General features: G+C 43.1%; 2 protein-coding genes across 3 annotated transcripts in view; one reads left to right on the top strand and one right to left on the bottom strand.

Moving 5' to 3' along the window:
- KBTBD3 (kelch repeat and BTB domain containing 3) overlaps nucleotides 1-11,819 on the bottom strand; it is a 25,332-nt gene extending 13,513 nt beyond the window's left edge. Inside the window, exon 1 of the mRNA XM_019530252.1 lies at nucleotides 11,528-11,819. The gene's annotated coding sequence lies outside the window, so the exon portion shown is untranslated. The remainder of the gene's footprint in view (nucleotides 1-11,527) is intronic.
- Nucleotides 11,820-11,906: 87 nt separating this feature from the next.
- AASDHPPT (aminoadipate-semialdehyde dehydrogenase-phosphopantetheinyl transferase) overlaps nucleotides 11,907-18,109 on the top strand; it is a 66,029-nt gene continuing 59,826 nt past the window's right edge. For both annotated transcript variants that reach the window (XM_019530251.1, XM_019530250.1), the window contains exons 1-2: nucleotides 11,907-12,084; nucleotides 15,073-15,298. In XM_019530251.1, the coding sequence (XP_019385796.1) occupies nucleotides 11,941-12,084; nucleotides 15,073-15,298 (370 nt within the window). In that variant the 5' untranslated portion in view covers nucleotides 11,907-11,940. The remainder of the gene's footprint in view (nucleotides 12,085-15,072; nucleotides 15,299-18,109) is intronic.

Raw genomic sequence — 18,109 nt, 5'->3', positions numbered from 1 at the left:
TAGATTTAGGCTAGATATCAGGAGGCACTACTTCACGGTCAGGGCAGCTAGGATCTGGAACCAACTTCCAAGAGAAGTAGTGCTGGCTCCTACCCTGGGGGGTGTTTAAGAGGAGGCTAAATGTACATCTTGCTGGGGTCGTTTGACCCCAGTACTCTTTCCTGCCATGGCAGGGGGTTGGACACGATGATCTGCTCAGGTCCCTTCTGACCCTAGAAACTATGAAACTATAAATACCTTTTTGAAAGTGAATTTTATTTCCTGGATATTTGTAGAATTCTAGATTTATGGTAACAGCAGTTAAGTGTTGAAAGTCAGACAACATCTTAGCCTTACATGGGAGTCAAAAGAAAGGTAAATGATATGGAAGACAAACTATATCTAGTAGATAACAATGACAGTATATCAAAGTGACAATTCATCCAATTTGTATTCTGGGAAGAGCATTATGGCCCATTTTAGGAAACCTACTACAACAAAACAAACAAACAGAACTTCAGCATGAACTTCTTGAGATAGAAATAGTTTCATGCTATATTTATACAACTCCTAGTATAATGAAACACTATCTTAGTTTAGTTGTTTAGGCACTCCGGTAATACATATATGAATAATCTGACTTCTGACTTCCCTGGCTACAGTCTTCAAAGGTTGCAATTTTCAGCTGTTCTATTAGAACAATATTACCAAACAAGTCTTGTGGTCTGGAATCAGCACATGGAAGATAACAAAATTTGGTATTTAAAGTGGAAAATTCTCAATGGACATGTCTACACAAGATGTTTACTGAGGAGCAGACTAATTAGTTCTGCAGTAAACATCTTGGTGTCTACATATGCAGCCCTATCAGGGTGCAGGAAACTAATAAAATCTGCAGCAGGGTAGCACTTGTGAATACAAGTACTATCCTGCTACAGTTTTTTATCCCCAGCACCACACATATAGACACTGATGTGGCTGGCTGGGGTGTGGGGACTGCTTACTAACTAGCCCTGTACTGAAGCACCCTTGTGTCCTAGCCAGCCCTTCCACAGCATGTCGATCCAGCAGGGGAACAGCCCTGTGCTGTCAGGCTGATCCCCATACACCCCCTGCTGATTGGGGTTGCATTAAAACATATGTGTAGATACACCCAACGTGAAGAAAAAAAGAAACTAAAGTGCATAGTGCCATCTCCTTTCTAAACTTATGTAAGAAACAAATCATTCTCAGGGCGCTGACCATCTGCAACTTGTTGCTAACATAATGGAATTAAATAAAAGCATTTCTTCTAAGTAGTATTTAACTAGGCGTGAAGTTGCTTGTCAAGTCTAAGGAAGGGCAGTTTTTGCCCTTTGCTAAAATCTCTCCCAACTATAAGTTGGTCTAATAAGAGATATTACCTCACAAATTCTGCTTCTCATCCTGAACCATCCCAGCTTTAACATGACTTTAGAAATGCCTGTTTATACTAAATAAAGGAATCAACTTTCCATTAACTCAGAGTATAAAACACCCTGGAATGTAATCTCTCTTCAGTCCTTGGTGGGAGAAATTGCTTTACTTAATGGTTTGTAGTAATTGTCTGTCTGACACAAGTGGATACTTTAGGAAAAACATTTCCCCCACAGACAGACACTTGCCTGTTTCAGTCATCTGGTGGACTCTTCCTACTAGATATCATTTTTTTAACGGATACGAATGGATATCCTAGGATATATTTTCTCAAGAGGAAAGTATTGTGACCATAGAAAATAAAGAATGGTAGAGAATTTGAGAATTGCATATATTTGTGATAGATTTTAATTTTATTTTCTGCTTTTCTTTCCACTTTAATACCAGGTATCACTGTAAAGCATACAGTTTATTTTAAAATGTTTATAACCTTAATAATTTTAGCTGCCTTTGCTGCTTCTAAACTGAATTTTATAGAATACTATATAATCTGGCAAGTTATATCATGGAAGCCCATGTTAAAATCTAACATTAAGAATAAAGGAAATCCCTATAATTCTAAAGGACATTTACCTAAACAAAAATGTTCAGATTTTTTTTTTGGTATCTCAGGATGTTTTCCCATATTCCAATAGGTACTTAAGTGAATGGAATGTTGACAACTTGCTCCAAATTTCTAGATACAGAAATTCATGCACATTAACAATTTAGACCCTCATCCCACAAAGCTTTAGTCATACAAAATAAGAATTATTTAAATGCAGGATTGGAACCTCAGCCCCAGGCCTGTACATACTTATGCACATGAATAGCCCCAATGAGTGCACTGAGACAACTCGTGTGTGTAAACTTCAGCGTGTCTGTAAAAGTTCATGGGCTTGGCACCTGAAGGGTCTCATCCAAAGTAAATGGGAGTTGTTTCAAACTATTTGCGTTGGTCTAATAAAATATATCAGATTTACCCAAAGAACTCTGTCTGCCCATATATGTCCTTAGATCAACATAGCTACAACCAACACACCTGTTCTATTCATCCAAAACTCACTGAAATTAAATGATTAGCCTGTAAATTCTTTCAGGCAAGAGATACTATTTCACTATGCTTCTTGTATGACCTATCATCCTTTTGTACATTGGAAAGTAATAAAAATATATAGAAGACCTGTCTCATACAACCATTTTTATTTAGGTATTCATAACTAGCTTCTAAATTAATGTTCAGGAAGTGGAATACAAGTGGTACAACTGACCTCTGGGTGGTTTTGAACTTTGTATTTAAAATATAACAGTAGATCATATCAAAATTGGCATTGAAATTCTCAACTTATTCTATTAGGGGACCTTACTCTTTAGAATACTTAATTACCCAGCAGTTATGATCAAGAAATAGTAAGTAACATCTACATTCTAAGAGGCCCCCAAGGCTCTGTTTGTTACAAAGTTTTGTCAGCAGGAGTTAACTCAAAAACAGCCAACACTATTGAGCCACCACAGCATGTACATACCACCAGGCTTTTCTCTGATAGAGCCCCCCCCGCCATAATGTTCCATTTAAACAAAGTAACCCCAAATTCACATTTCTCCATGATTACAATGAAACACCACTCATATATATTATTATTATATTTTTATACACATTTATATATATCTATTAGTAGCGTTTCATTGTAATCATGGAAAAATGTGGATTTAGGGGGTTACTTTTTTAATGGAAAATCTGGGATTTTTTTTTTTAATCAGAGAAAACTAGGGTCCCTCCATATCACTGTACTTGTACTGGTGGTAAGAATTCTCACCACAAACAGCTGTGTCACCTGCTTGACACACTGGAAGGCATCCAGGGGCTTGTTAACATATTTTAATAAAATGCACTGTCAAATAAGGAAGAAGGACATTATGGGATTCTGAGACTGCCCTGAGAGAATAGTGTGGTTTTAGCATCTTCCTTCCACAATGCTAGTCTCTAAACTCTAGAAATTCATGTCATTCCTTTGTAGCTGCACTATCTGACCAGTTGCAGTGAGAAGCAGAATCTAGGCAGTTGTGGAGGGAAGGATGGTTGAATAAAGAGAATCAGTAGACACTACAGAAAACAACTAGGAGTCACAGGCTAACAGATTCACTCACAGATCACACAAACAATATTAAACACGAGTTCTTGCTTTTGCAAGTCTAGGATGATAGGCAGTAGCTACAATATGTTCACGTGCAGAAGGCATCCTTAGGCTAAGCACAGACATTCAAAAGCCTGAGGCTGAATTGATTCAGTTTTTGCAGAGTAGTCTATGCTGCAAAGTTTGGACCAATTAGCAAATGAACAGATACTCACTTTTGATTCAGGAAACGCAGCCACATGCCTGCAGTGGCTCAAGACAGAAGCTGGGGAGTGCTACAGCATAGCTCTCTGGCATGTAGCCAGCATGGGCTGTGTATTTACTTCCTCTTTCTGCTGCCCCCAAGGTCTCTAGGATTTGCGGTCCACAATCACATCAGCAGGACTCTGCAGGGTTGCTTATCACTTCCTCTTCCTGCTTCCAGGTGCCTCTGGGATTTGTAGTCCACAACTGCAGCCAGCACTAAGTAAACCAGCAGAGCAGGGCAGGGCAGGGCAGGGCAGTTCTCTACTTGGGGGATGGTGAATTTAACCCTTCTCCTTGGCCCCAAACCTTAGCCAGGTTTTGCCTGGGGGGCTAGTGAGCTAGCCTTCATTGCTCCAGCTAGGGAGCAGAAGGGCAGGGCCAACCCTGCTCTCTGAAGCATACATCACAGTCCAGTCCAGGGCTGTAGAACATGCTGGAATACTCTGATTTAACTTCAATCAGGAAGGGGTCTGGGATAGAAGTTTCATAAACCGGTTTGACCTAAATTAGTTAAGTGTGATACTACATTCAACCTGGTTTATCTTAAACCAGTTTCAGCCATTTTGAAACTGGTTTATGCATGCTGAACTTCTGTTCTGTTACAGGTTTAAACCTTGAACAGATCACTCAAATCAGTTTATCTGTAACTTCTGTCACTAGCCTTTAGGTGCATGCTTGGCTTGTTCCTATCGTTCAGTGCTTTAACACAAATCAAGCAGCAGGCAGTGGCAGTACTTGTGGAGACACCAAATTTTACAGAATAACTGTATCAGAGTTATATAGCATAAGCTTTTGTGATCCCAGGGTGAGACACCAGGCACATCTTCCTGTAGATGTTTGTCATTTGGGGAATCAAAAAGGAAATGACTGGGGTTTCCAAAGGAGAGAAGGGGATGAGAGGTAAAACAAGCAGGGCTCATACACTTTTTCTGCTCCCTCCATACACCTAACTTTCCAGTACTTCAATATTCTACACTTACCTGTGCAGGGACTGATGTATCAGAGGGACTAGTTTACAAATAAATGTGCTGGCTGATAAAAAATTTGTGCAATACTTACATACTAAGGTGAACTAGCTTTTTTCAAAAATGGAAATGGGAACATACTTCCACAACTCCCATATTAAACACTGGGAACAAAACCTACTTTCATCCACCTTGGCTCATTAGTCATACACTGGCAATCTTGACAACAGCAAGGAGAGGTTTAACTACCAGGTAAGTAGTTACAGGATGACAGTGGGCAGTGGTTCTGAACCTTTTTTTTACCAGGACCGATTTGTAAATATCAGTGACCAGTTCCAATCCAATGTCCTTCACTCCTGACCCACTGCCCCCCACCCCCAGACCCCCCCAGTGTGTGGGGCAGGGGGTGGGTGTGTGGGGCATGGGGAGCCCTAAGCAGCTCCTTCCAAGCTAGAACTCTGCTAGCCTGCAAAGGAAAAGCCACAGTTTCTCATGTTTTTCTTCTTTAAAGGATAATCCATTTTTAAAGTTTGTTTATGGCCCCTTCATATATTTTTGCAACCCACTTTTAGGTCATGGCCCACAAATTGAGAAACCCTGCTTTTAGGGGTGTGGTAGGGTATTGTTGGTGCCTGCCACTTTAAGGGCTGGGTCAGGCATCCAGCAGGTGCTTGACGGCAACAGCCATTTTGAGAACTTGGTATATAAAGGTTGCAGTCTGATGTTGCTAGTCCAGGTAAAAACACTGCCTAGCTGAGCTACAGCAGGAACAATCAGAAGGTAACTGTGAGACCTTATAGGGATGGCTCTTGGTCCTGGGCATGATCTAAAACTGTACCTTGCCAGGGATGGGTGGCCTGGTGAGGCTCCTAGTGTTGTGGGGGTGCCCAGGAAATACCAGGCCAGTTACCACTCTGGTGACAGGTGGGTTGGAGAGCCTTAATAACTGGGAGGGTAACCCCATAGCAGGGCTGAGAAGGTGGACCCTTGTGAGAGAGTGGGCAAGATGCTCAGAAGCCTGACTTGAGGCATCCTCAATTGGTCAATGCTGGGGGGAAGACCAGAACGGTCAAAGGGGCCAGGGGCCCACTGGAAGGGATGCCTAGCTGAGAATCTGGGGTTCTGACTGGCCTTTGAGATGAGGCCAGGGCCTGTGTGGCCAAAGATCCTAAGGGGGGCACACCTGAGAGGGGGAATAGTGCAAGGAGCTAGGCAGCCCAGAAAGAAGGGCAGAGTAGGCCACCTGATTGGAGGGATCCAGCTGGGGTCTAGAGTGGAGGTTACTGGGCCCAGTCTGGGGCTGCAGGGATGCCCAGAGCTGAGACACTTTGGCCACACAGGCCCTGGCCTCGCCTCTAAGGCCAGTTGGAACCCCAGATTCTCAGCTCTGGGCTGGAGACACTAAGAACTGTGATGCCATCTGTGAGGCATGGGCTGCAGTGTAGGGGAGGTTCGGAGCCGCAGATAGTGCCCCCCTGGCATCGGGATTGGGAATGGCCAGTTCCTGCATTATACCGTCAGTTTATGTAAGCAATGAAGTTGTAGCAGGTGAGACTGGGCAGACTGCCCCAGAGAGACAGAAGGGCAGGCCAGCATGAGAACTGGCCCCAAGAGTTGTCTGCTGTTCCAGGGGGCCAGAAGGGAAGCTAGAGATGTCTCATGAAAAGGCTTGACCTTATCAATTCAAATATTCCCCCCCACATGCTGCATTTACAAAACATTTGTGAGGACAAAAGGGAAAGATTCCACCAGGGATCCCAAGGGGAGGTAAAGCAAATGTCCACTAATTTGGGGCAATAAATATAGTCCCCACAGTGCTGAGACAGCAGGAGGACCTAAAGTAATACTCCAAGTACTGTGCCTTGTCTATGTCTGTTGATTTTTTAAAACAGCATGGTCCTGTCTGGGCAGAGCTGGAAGTAGCATGTATATTCATGTAGACATCACATTTTTATTAACCAAATTTAAAGCCAGAATTAAAAAATAAAAGGTTTACCCAAAGTAATCTCAAACAGCAGTAAACTGCTTTAAATCTGAGAAAACTGACAAAACGAGCAAACCACATGGGATCACTCAACTAAAACAATCCTGATATTATTAATTTTGGAATTTGCTGCCTACAGGGATTAATGTCTTTCCCTTCCATTAGCATTGAGCAGTATGACCGGGTAATGGGGTGTCCTCACCTCTGGTTCTCTTCAAATAGACAGGGTGCTCTCTGTGGAAGTGAAGATGGGCTGCTGAAATGCAGCATGCTAGGTCTGGTGATTTATTAATTTCTGCAACCTTCTTCCTGCTGCCTCAGGAAAAGCCTTTCCTAGTGTACACATGCTCATTTACTTCTCCCTGCTGCTGCTACTCTCCCATATTTTCCTTCTACTTCCAATCCCCAAGTGCCCAATGATTCCATTTCCTCTTAGCCATACCCACATTTCAGCAACTTCTGCCTCCTCCTTAACATCAACTTTGCTTTTGTCACAAATGCCCTGCTCAGTGCCAGGGATGTTGACAAGAAACTGGAAGCTTTAAGTTTCTAGCAGTGGTAGAGGGGAAAAATAATTGCTAAACTGCTGCAAGTTTACTGGAAAATATTTGAGGCAGTTTTTACAATCAGACTGCTTGCTAAGGGAGCTTTCTTGCTGCAGGACACCTTTGTCCCATTTTCCACAGTAATTTTTCTGGGCAAATACATTCCTTGTATTCCAGGTTTCTGGAAGTTTAAAAAAAATAAAGAAAAGTGCTTGCTAACTATTGTTACTTTGGTTGATGCTTCCTTGCTGAGAGCAACGAAGACCCAGAGCATGCAAATCCTGAATGCCTTTAAAGGATTTCCAGACTACTTCACAGGTTACCTGTTACAAGAACACAGGACCGGGATTAACTAGTTCAAAGTCAGAAGCTTTCATAGGCAGCAGCCTACTTTGTCAGATGCTATGAACTAAGATCAGGGGATACCACCAGTAAATACAAAGGATAGGGAAAGGGGGAGGAACCTGGCTCTTTGCAAGCTCATTCAAATCTTCTAATGATGTGAACTAAGGTGTCATCTTTCTCTGCTTATTGCCTGATTTCAAACTAATGCAGACAACTACCTTTTCTGTAACCATCATCAGAAATGGTTCCAGAGGAAGAGCTTGTGGAGTGCTGTGGAAGCATGATCCATTCTTGGGCAGAAACAAAGCTGTTCTACTGTGGAGCCTCCGGACATGTTTTGTTTCTGGAGGTTTGCTTGGAGGATTTTAAAAGACATTTCTGTCCAGGTGAACAAGATCCTCCATATGTATGTGAAGATATGTAGGCTAGACTAGAAGCATAGCTGCACCTGCCAGACACTGAAGCAGAAACACTTAAGACCAAGAATTCATCACTACCACGCTGGCTAGCTTAGCTTGCTTTAAGTGGAGTACTTGGATCCAAGTATGTGGATCCAGGACCGTTGCCACGCATTCACACGCTGTGATTTGCATCTTTCAGGGAAAAAAGCCAATTCTCCTTCCCCCGCCCCAACCAAAAGGCACAAAACAGTATCTCTGAACACAGTAGGAGTGGGCACAGTGCTCTTAAACTTTACTGTAATTGCCCGTAGGGTCTCAAAGGAGCATCTGAGATGAAAGAAAAGCAAAATGTTAGGTTGGGCTTAGGGAGGATATCAAATTCAAATGAAGTGTGGAGGCATCCTATGGTAGAAAATACATGTGCTCAGCAGGAAGGTGAAATAACTGTAACATTTGCTGCAGTGGTAGACCAATGTGAAGGGTGGGAGGGGGCCATGGCCCCCAGGGACCTGTTGGTTGCTCCTGGAGGAGGGTTACAGCAACAAAGGGAAAGATGAACTCTCAGTTGGTTTTACATTGCATGGGGAGCTGCTTTTACTTGGCCAAAGGAAGAAGAAAAAAAAAAAGGCTTCTGAAAATAATAGAATGTTACGCACAGACACATGCCAACCTTTATTAACAGAATTAAAGTTCTGCCAGCATAACTTGGTAGGAAAAATCGGACCCAAATTAGCAAGTTATCAAAAGAATGATTTCTCTACTTTATGCCAACAGTAAGAGTTGTGGAGTACTATATTATCTTGGTGCGAGTAAACTGACTTTGGGGGAAAAAAATATAAAAAACAACCACTACTCAATTGACACCATCTCTGCACTGACAGATGAACTTCATTTGAACTTTACAGACAATTAATATTCAGTCAATCATTTTTTCAAACACCCAAAACGGATACTGGTGACATTCAGAGACATCTGAATCCACAAAAATGGCATTTATCAATAATACATTTTAAAATTTAGTATTATTAGACAGAAGGGAGACAAGCAGGTTTTCAAGCTTTTGGTTCTTTAGAAGTGTTTGAAGGAAACAGCATGGTACCAGTATGCCACACTGAAATGGCATTGATTCCTGGAAGATTCCAGCAGTGGAGAACTTCCTCTCTGCAAGTAGTGAACTTTAATTGCATATCCTCACATCATTATATCATTCCAAGACAAACCCCTCTCCTCTTAAGTTAAAAGCATTCAGAAAACATTCAGTATTTGCTCCTGACATTAAGTTTTTGGTTACTGTTTTATTTAAAAGAGACGAGACTTCAAAGTCCAGGAATTAAATGTATAAATTTAATTCAATAAGGAAGTTTCTTTGAGGAACTAAGACATCATTGTTGGATTTCCATTCTGGAAAACAAACAGCCTCTAAACAAACTTATAGTTTTATTGAGTTTGTAGCATTGTCTTATTTGTGATGCAAAGATACAAATATTTAAGAAATTTATATAGAAGAACTGATTACCCTCCTAATATCCTGGGCACCTCTATAATTGAAATCCAACATATGCGCATTGTAACTTTTAATTTCTATGGATTTTATCGCTAAACACATCACTTGCATTGCATCTTTAACCTAACATTTGCATCTTGTACTTGTAATTAATATTTATTCCTGAAAACCAAGATAAATCAACTAAACTTATTAAGACATAAAACTGGTTTATATATACTTTACTTGTAACAAAAAGGGCAGAAATTGATTGAACCTTCTTTAATTAAATTCTGCTTTCTGTGGAATCCTAGATTCCATCAAAATTGCTATAATCCTACTACACAGTTTAGAGTGTAGCCCCAAGTACTTCCTTAATGATATGGACTATATAACCCTAAATTAAAACTGCATTTACTGAACTCATATAACATTACTTTCTTAATACTGGTTTTACTCAATCCTCCCCTGAAGTTAGTCAATAAATATAAATTTTCTCTTTGAACCAAGGTGGGGAAGGAAAAAAAATAATTCCTGCCTCTGTATATATTGGTTGAATGACATATACTATCTTGTTTCACTAAGTCTTGGAGAGAATAATGGAAAGACTTTTATAATTGAACAGGTAATTCTTTTTTAAACATTTTGTTCAGGTTAAATTTCTTTTGTGGGTGCAAATTGTGGCAGGTGGGTGGGGTACCAGCTCCTGGTGCCGACTTTAGTGGGAGTGTCAAAATGGCAGCCTCCCAAGGAGTCTCTGCCAGAGCAGCAACAGCATTCCCATGTCACTACCTTGTGCTCTGCCCTCCACCACTTCCAACAGGGATTGCCCAGGGCAAACTCTGCTGGTTAGACCTCTGACTGAAACATTTTACAAGGCCTGATTTTGCAGGTTTTTTACAATGGGAGACCTGGAACTGACCAACATCTGTCATTTTCAAGGCTTATACTAGATTCCCAAACATTTTATTAGAAGCCTTGAAACTGCATAGTTCTGTCAGTGCTGGGGTATTAAAATCCCTAGCACTGGCTAGTTGAGCTCCTTGTCTTGCAGCAAACCCTAGCCTTTAGGCTGAAAACAGATTAGTTTAACCCCTGAGGGCTGAGGAGCCCAAGGTTTGAGTCCTACCAAGATAGGGGTGGGAAAGGTGTTTACACAAGGTTTTAAAGGGCAATTACTGTATTTACTCTGCATCCCCCTCCCACCCCTTATTGTCAGGCACAGCTCAACTCCAGCTGGACTTCCCCCAGCACAAAGCACAGGGAAACAGCCCCCTGCTTGCAAGGACAATGCTCCCACATGCTGTCCTTCAGCCAGGGACTATCGTCAGAGCAACATCTGACAAGAAAGAGGTGGAGGAGAGAGGCTGAGATTGAGGGGAGCAGGGGAAGGGAAGGGGCAGAGACTGTAGGGGGCACTGACTGTGTTGAGTGATTGTGGGGAAGGGGCAGTGGTTGTGCTGAGTGGTGGGGGGGAAGGTACAGGGAGCGTGAACAGGAGACACCCCTCCAATACTTAGGTTTACACCTAGAAAATTATGGAAATTGATACATTCCCCATTTACAAAATGGAAAGCCTGGGGGGGCATCGTCTTAGATGCCAGTCCATGCTGTTGGGAGGCAGCACTAAATCGGGCTCGGGGAGTAGCGGGCTTGTCCCTCTGTGGCTGGCCAGGAGACAAGATGCGGAACGGACGCCTCAGAGCTCCTCCCTCCCCAGACAGACACGTCCTTGCCCCGCCCAGAGAGGGAGGATGCCAGGAGGGATCCCCGCTGCTTCAACAGACGCTACAGCGCATGCTCATATGCCTCGCGCATGCTCAGTAAACACCCCAAGCTTTATTCCGAGGCGCGTATTTCGGCAGTCCGCGCAGCGGCTAGCTGGGGATACCCCCTCACAGCCTGAAAGTGGCCCTGTCCCGGGACGGACGTGCTTCTCGCACTCACACCTCCGGGCGGCGGCTGCCCCCTCCCGCCCCAGGCCCCGCTCCACAGCGCGCAGCCACCCACCTGCAGCAGCCGCCTCCAGCTCTCCGCTCATCAGGCCCACCCCCTGCATGGCCAGCGCACGCTCATTGGCTCTCCTTGCCGTCGCTCTTCTCGGCGGCGCGCTGCGAGTGGCTCCTCGCCTTGTCAATGAGGGAAAGCCCGCCCACCCACCCTAACGGGCCGCTAGTCTCCTCCATCTTCTTTTCCTGCCCCGCTTCTTGTTGACGCCACGTTCCCAACGGCAACCGCCTCTCCTCTGATAGGCTGGAGGCTCGTGGTATATCCCTGTCACTCACGAGGCTGTACTGACAACGGATTGGCCCCCGGGGTTCTTCCGCACGAAAAGCACGGGAGGGAAGGGGCGGGGTTTTCCTCCTCGCAGGCGCACTGGGCTGGGAGGGTGGGGCCTGGATCAGACAGCTCTGTGGCCGGTCATGGAGCGCGTGCGCTGGGCCTTTCCCTGCGCCGCTTGGCGCCCCAGCTGCCGGGACTGGCTGTTGGCTGCGCGGCTTGTGCAGCCCGAGGAACGGGACCGCGTCCACCGGCTCGTCTTTGCCCGTGACGCCAAGGCGGCCCTGGTACCCGGGGAGGGGGGAGCGGGGCTTGGGAAGCTGCATTGGGGGCAGCACTGCGACCGTCTCCGCCCCTCACAAGGGGCGGCAGAGGGAGCCCGTTGACCACACTGTCCCAGCTCTAGGGCAGGGGGTTTTACTTTCTTCTTGGCCCGCTACAGTCTCTCCCCCTGCCTCCTCCCCTGGTACTCTCTGCTAGGCAGGCCAAACGTCCAGGGTTGACCTGGGAATTCGACATTAATCTGCAGGAAACTGCTGAGAGTCATCCGGGAGATAAGTGACAAGGCGTGCATTACAATAAATATTATTAAATGTTGGGTCTGATTTATACATTTGTCATTTTAAACACTATTCCATTAATTATGATATTATTATTCATACACTGTTACATTTTAAAAACTAGGGTTTTTAAAATGTAATAGTCATGCATTTGCCTTCGCAACATGCCATAATTACGTCCTGGGATGAAACCTGGAATAGATTCAGACAGAGCTGGCAGCTCTCTGTCTCTCTCTTTTTGCCCTTCTCGTTCCCCCACTTTATTGTCAGATGTTGCTTGGGCTCTAGTCCCTGGTTGGAGGGCTTGGCTAAGCCTTCAATTAATGGTGTGATTTTAACAAGCCACAAAGTTAGTACAAAGGAATCAAAACTTGTTGTAGAGGTGGTATCTTTTAGGCCAGCTAGGTGTTTGCAAAAAAACTTCCTTTGCAAGCTTTTAGGCATGGACCCCTTTCATTTGGCTTGGGAGATTGCAAAGATTGTAAAAGTTCTAGGTGGAACTGAAAATTCATATCACACGGGAGATCTGAAGGTGTTTTCTGTACATGTCTTTTGTGGAATAACTTTGTTCCTTTTTTGTCTTAATTGTGCCTTTAATTGGTGGAATGAGTAGCTGGGGCACAATTTAAGGTTTGACTACCTGGTTAATTGCATAGTAAAGGTAACATGTAGAGTGGGCCTGTGAGTCATTTATGATGGAAAGTTTGCTCAGTTTTCCTTATGTAGCCAAGAGGGGAGTAAAAACTAGGAGAGAAATTCAAGGTCCCCCTTGGAAAATATTAAGTAATAAGTTTGAAACAAACTGAAGAAAGTTCTTTTTCACACAGTGCCATTCAGGTGTGGAACTTGTTGGTCCCAGAGACTGTGGAAGCTGACAGTTTAGCCATATTCAAAAGGTTTGGACAAATTCTTGGAGGAAAGGGGCATCAGTAGCTATTGACAGGCAGTTAATGTTACATCCAGTGGATGATCAGCATCACGGGAATTGAAGGTATAGCCTCTGAGTCAGAACTTCCTAGACCTTAAATGCTGGAGGCTAGAAGTGAGAGAAAATAAGTGGTGGGGAGGGAAGCCCTGGTCGGAACGAGTTCTCTCTCCCTTTCAGCATCCATTCTCTGGCTCTGTGATGCACAAGTGACTAGGCAAGATGGACCTATGGTCTGACCAAGTAAATGGCAGTTCTTATGTTACTGTGGGGTGTCTTGAGTCTGAAAAGGTTGAGAACCACTGAGTTCTCTACAGCCTGCCTTCCCCAGAGAAGGCTCAGGGTGACTTATACTAACACGTTCCCTCCACCCCCTCCAATGAAATATGAAAATACTACAGGGGTGTAGGTTGTAGCCATGGTGGTCTAAGGACATAGGCAGGCATGGTTCTTTGAGTGAATCTGATATCTTTTATTAGACCAACTTAAATAGTTGGAGAACAATTTTTAAGCAAACTTTCGGGTTCAAAAACCCTTTGTCAGGCCAAGGAAGTTTCAGCAGTTGATGTATGCAGACCAGACCAGCCTCTGGCTTAACTTTTCATCCCATCCAGGAAGAGCACACAAGACAGGCAGTCAGTGAAAATGTAGATAGAGGAGTCAATGGGTGAGAGACTGGCTGGGTCGTGGGGGAGAGAAGGGGGATGAATAGAGAAGTACCTTAGAAGAAAATGCTACAACACTCAAGTAGAATAATATGCAATAAACACCAGGCTCCCCAGACAATGCCTTAAAGTTCTGCTCAGCGCCCCCAGCAAGGTGCTCTAAAAAGATAGTGAAAGAAAACTCTTTCACAACTTTATTTTGTGATGTGACATCCAGTGAGTGATCAGCAGGAATCTTGATTTTCTCTGATTTAAAAAAAAAAAATCCCCAGTTTTTGGTTTAAAAAAAGTAACCCCAAATCCACATTTGTCCATAATTAAAATAAAACACCCCTCTCTCTCGATATAGAGAGATATGTAGATATCTATTATTAGTGGCATTTAATTTTAATCGTAAGAAAAATGCGGATTTTAGGTTACCTTTTTTAAATCCAAAGATTGGGGATTGTTTTTTATTAAAGGAAAGCAGGATCCCTGGTGATCAGCATCATGCATTACAACACAAGCACGTGATATAAAAGAACATAAGTTGATGCATCTTGGAAAAGTCATGGAACCTGAACTTTTAGCTTTATGCTTATCTATGACAGCAAGTTGAATAATATGAAATGTCAGACACTTATAAAAATGTTTTAATGCTCTAGACCTATTTCTACAAGCCCTCATTTAGGCTTTAAATAAAAGCAATACAAAGGGGAAAGCTAAGTTTTTCACTTGAATAGGCTGTAAAGACATATTGTCCAGTGTTGGACTTGTGGGCAGAGAGTATGCTAAACAGGCTACGTAAAAGGTAGAAAATCCTATTTAATTACAGTTTGATTTGTTAGAAAGGGAATTGGTTTTTTTGTGCCTGGTATTGTACAGCATATAATGCTGCTATGTAACAAATAATTGTTACAATGGTGAACTGAGTGGATACATTTTAACCTTTTTGTTAATTTACTCCATGTTAAGGCATTTGTAAATAGTTATGTAGTTCAAAATCAATATTTAGTTCTGTGTTGTCTTACCAATAATGTATATAAACTAAAATTATCATGGTAGAACTTTAGCAGCTACAACCTGTTCTTTGTACACAGAATAGTAGTTCTGTTTGTATCAGCTTTAAATTATTTTATTTCATAGGCTGGGCGTCTGCTGATAAGGAAACTAATCACAGAAAAACTGCGGATACCTTGGAATGAAATAGTCTTGCAAAGGACATCGAAAGGGAAACCTTTCCTGGCAAATAGCATATCCAGTATCCATTCCAATTTCAACTTTAACGTGTCTCATCAAGGCGATTATGCCGTCCTTGCAGCTGAGCCTGAACTTCAGGTTGGCATTGATATCATGAAGACTAGTTTGCCAGGTAATATGTTAGCATTATCAAAGCAAAGTTTATAATGTCTCCTTATTGAATGTTTTAAGGTTGTTAAAAATCAACAAGTAGTTAAGTAGTAATTGTTACTGGAGAAGAGCAAGAATGAGCCAAAACTTGTATTTGGTTTCTTTTACATCACAGGTTATATTTTTTTGCTTCTGTTTTGCTATAACATTTTTGATAACTCATTTTGCTGTGCTTCTCCTTGTATATTTCCATCCTTCAAGTTGAAAATACAACCATGGGCCAGCCAGTAGCCTCCTTGATTCTCCCTGCGATCTGCAGGACTGACATCTGGAGAAATCTTCATTGCCTGAATGTTTTTTAAAATGCTAAACTTCACAGAAGTTGCCAGTTTGCTTATTCATTGGCATAAAACTGGAAGGTAACCTGGTTATAGATGAATGAAATGCAAAGCAGAACACTGTAAATATAAATGAATTCTAGATGTGTTCCAAAAACATGTAGTTTTGTGACGAGCTTTTCATATAGACAAGTTCATTTTAAGTATGGCTAGATTAAAGGAGAGAAGTATACTGGAACTTTCAGCACCTGTTTGTTTTTGTTTTTTTTACTGGCGTTAATTCCCACTGAGCAAGTTGCTTCTTTAGAAAATGTATAAACAAATAACAAAATTGATATGAAACTGTAAGAAATGTATTTCATTTTCTGTAGAAGACATTTTTTCCATATTTCCTCCACAGTCATCAGTTTGTCCATTTTTATGTGCTATGACACTTTTATAGTAAACAATTAATTATCCACTAAGTAGGATGTGGAGGTTAGGTGCATGCTTCATCCTTCTCTGACCTTAAAGGAGTTGAAGAAGCATATATTGTATTTTCTTGCATATAACCTGTACCTTTGGGCCCAAAACCAGCTGGGGAAAATTGGGGTGTACATTATACAAAAGCAAAGGGCTCCACATGGGTGTGGAAATTTCAAGGGAGAGGGGAGGTGGAGCAGTGGCAGCATTAATTGCTGCAGATCTGGGAGCCAGGGTAAGGAATGCCCAACCCCTCCCCCCACCGCCTCCTCACCCCTCCTGTTCCCCACTCTTTCTGCTGCCAAATTTCAGGACCTATGGGGAACCGCTGTCCCCAGCTGTGGACTGGATTGGGATAGTACATGGGAGTGTGCACCCACTGCACCAAGTCTGATCCAGCTCACGGCCTGGGTCCTGGCATGTTGCTCCAGAGTCAGTGTGTGATCTCAGAGTCAATGTGTAGGGTTGGACTTGGCACACAGCTCCAGTGCTGGTGTTCTAGTTTGGGTTTGGACATGTAGCTTCAGTGTGGTGTACCAAATTGGGCCCTGGCATGTGACTCTCTCAGCTCTAGAAACCCTAGACCTCTACTCCAAGATAAGATTTTTTTGTCCTTCTTGGGGCCTTTCAAAACTAGGGTGTGTATTTATATTTGGGAGCATGTTATATGCGAGAAAATGTGGTCTATGTAATATAGAATAAGACTGTCATTTGGCATATATAGTGCTGTATATGTTGTTTTCGCAGATGTATAAAATCCCTTGTGCTTTCTTCTTCATGATTAGCTAGTCATATCTTCTACTCCAGAGCAAACCAAAATATCAACATGAATCTCTAAAACACTGTTAAAGTTATTCATTTTCCCTTCCTGTTTCTATTTGTTGTATATAACAGAGTAAAAAAGTAAAAGAACACCTAGGTGACACACAACTTCAGGGTTAAAAACCTTCCTGTCAAAACTATTCCAAAATCACTTTAAACTACAGTAAAATCTCTTATTCAGCACCCCCAGGGTAAGGGGATTGCTGGTTATGTAAAAACTCTGGTTATTTGAAATAACCTGGCAGGGTTTTCAGGTAACATGGAACTGGGGGCGTGGGGAGGGGGAGGAGGAGTGGGGGTGGCCACACGCATAGTGCAGGGTGGTGAGTGGCGGCAATAGCCACCACATGTGAGCTTCCCCCCTCCCCCTGCAGCGCCCAGCTGGTGGAACTGGGGGAGTGGGATGTCAGCGGTCACATGTGGAGTGGCAGCAGCACAGGGTGGTGGGTGGTGGCAGCCATTGCTTACAAGCTTCCTCCCACCCCAATGTCTGGCCAGCCGGCCAGAAACTCTGGTTAATGGAGTATTCTAGTTGGTTAAGTACTGGATAGTAGGGCTGTGCAAAAGAGCACCATTTTGTTTTGCCGTTTTGATGGGACAGTTTCATTTCGAGTTTCGTTTAATTTCAAAAGCATTGTTCCATTTTGTTATGTTGAAACAGTTTCCTTGTTTCAACACTGTTTTCAACATTTCACCTATAGGCTATAATGGGGAAGCATGAAACTGCCTATAACTTTGTCATTTCTTGCCTAATTGGAATAAAAGTAGCAGGAATATAGCACCTTCTGAGGCCATGATGCCTGCCAACTTTCAAAGAGATTGGTGCAGGGGGGTTTTGGGAAACTACATCTCAAGCTGCTGACAAGCGAAACTTGTATCGTGTGTGTTAAGGCACAGCAGGGGGAAAACTTCAGGCATGGTAGTCCCTGCTGAGGTCATGATGCTTGCCAGCTTTCAAGAAGATAGGTGCAGGGGTTTCTGAGAAACCTTACCTCAGGCTGCTAACGAGCAAAACTCGTGACACGTGTGACTTTGTGTGTTAAGGTGTGCCCTCACTGGTGCTGGGGTTTCTATATAACGCGGTAGTGTGCCCCAGTGATGCCTCCTCTTCCCCTATAGTCTTAGACTGGTCCACCACTTTAAATAACAAGTAAAATAAAGCTTAGTGAGCAGCAGCACAGTAGCACCAGCAGCATCTCTGGTAGCCAAAA

Source organism: Crocodylus porosus, unplaced genomic scaffold (genome assembly GCF_001723895.1).
Source record: "Crocodylus porosus isolate Cpor-Errol unplaced genomic scaffold, CroPor_comp1, whole genome shotgun sequence".
NCBI lineage: Eukaryota > Metazoa > Chordata > Crocodylia > Crocodylidae > Crocodylus > Crocodylus porosus.
Note: the sequence above shows the minus strand (reverse complement) of the source record. Positions and strands in the feature narration are given on the sequence as shown.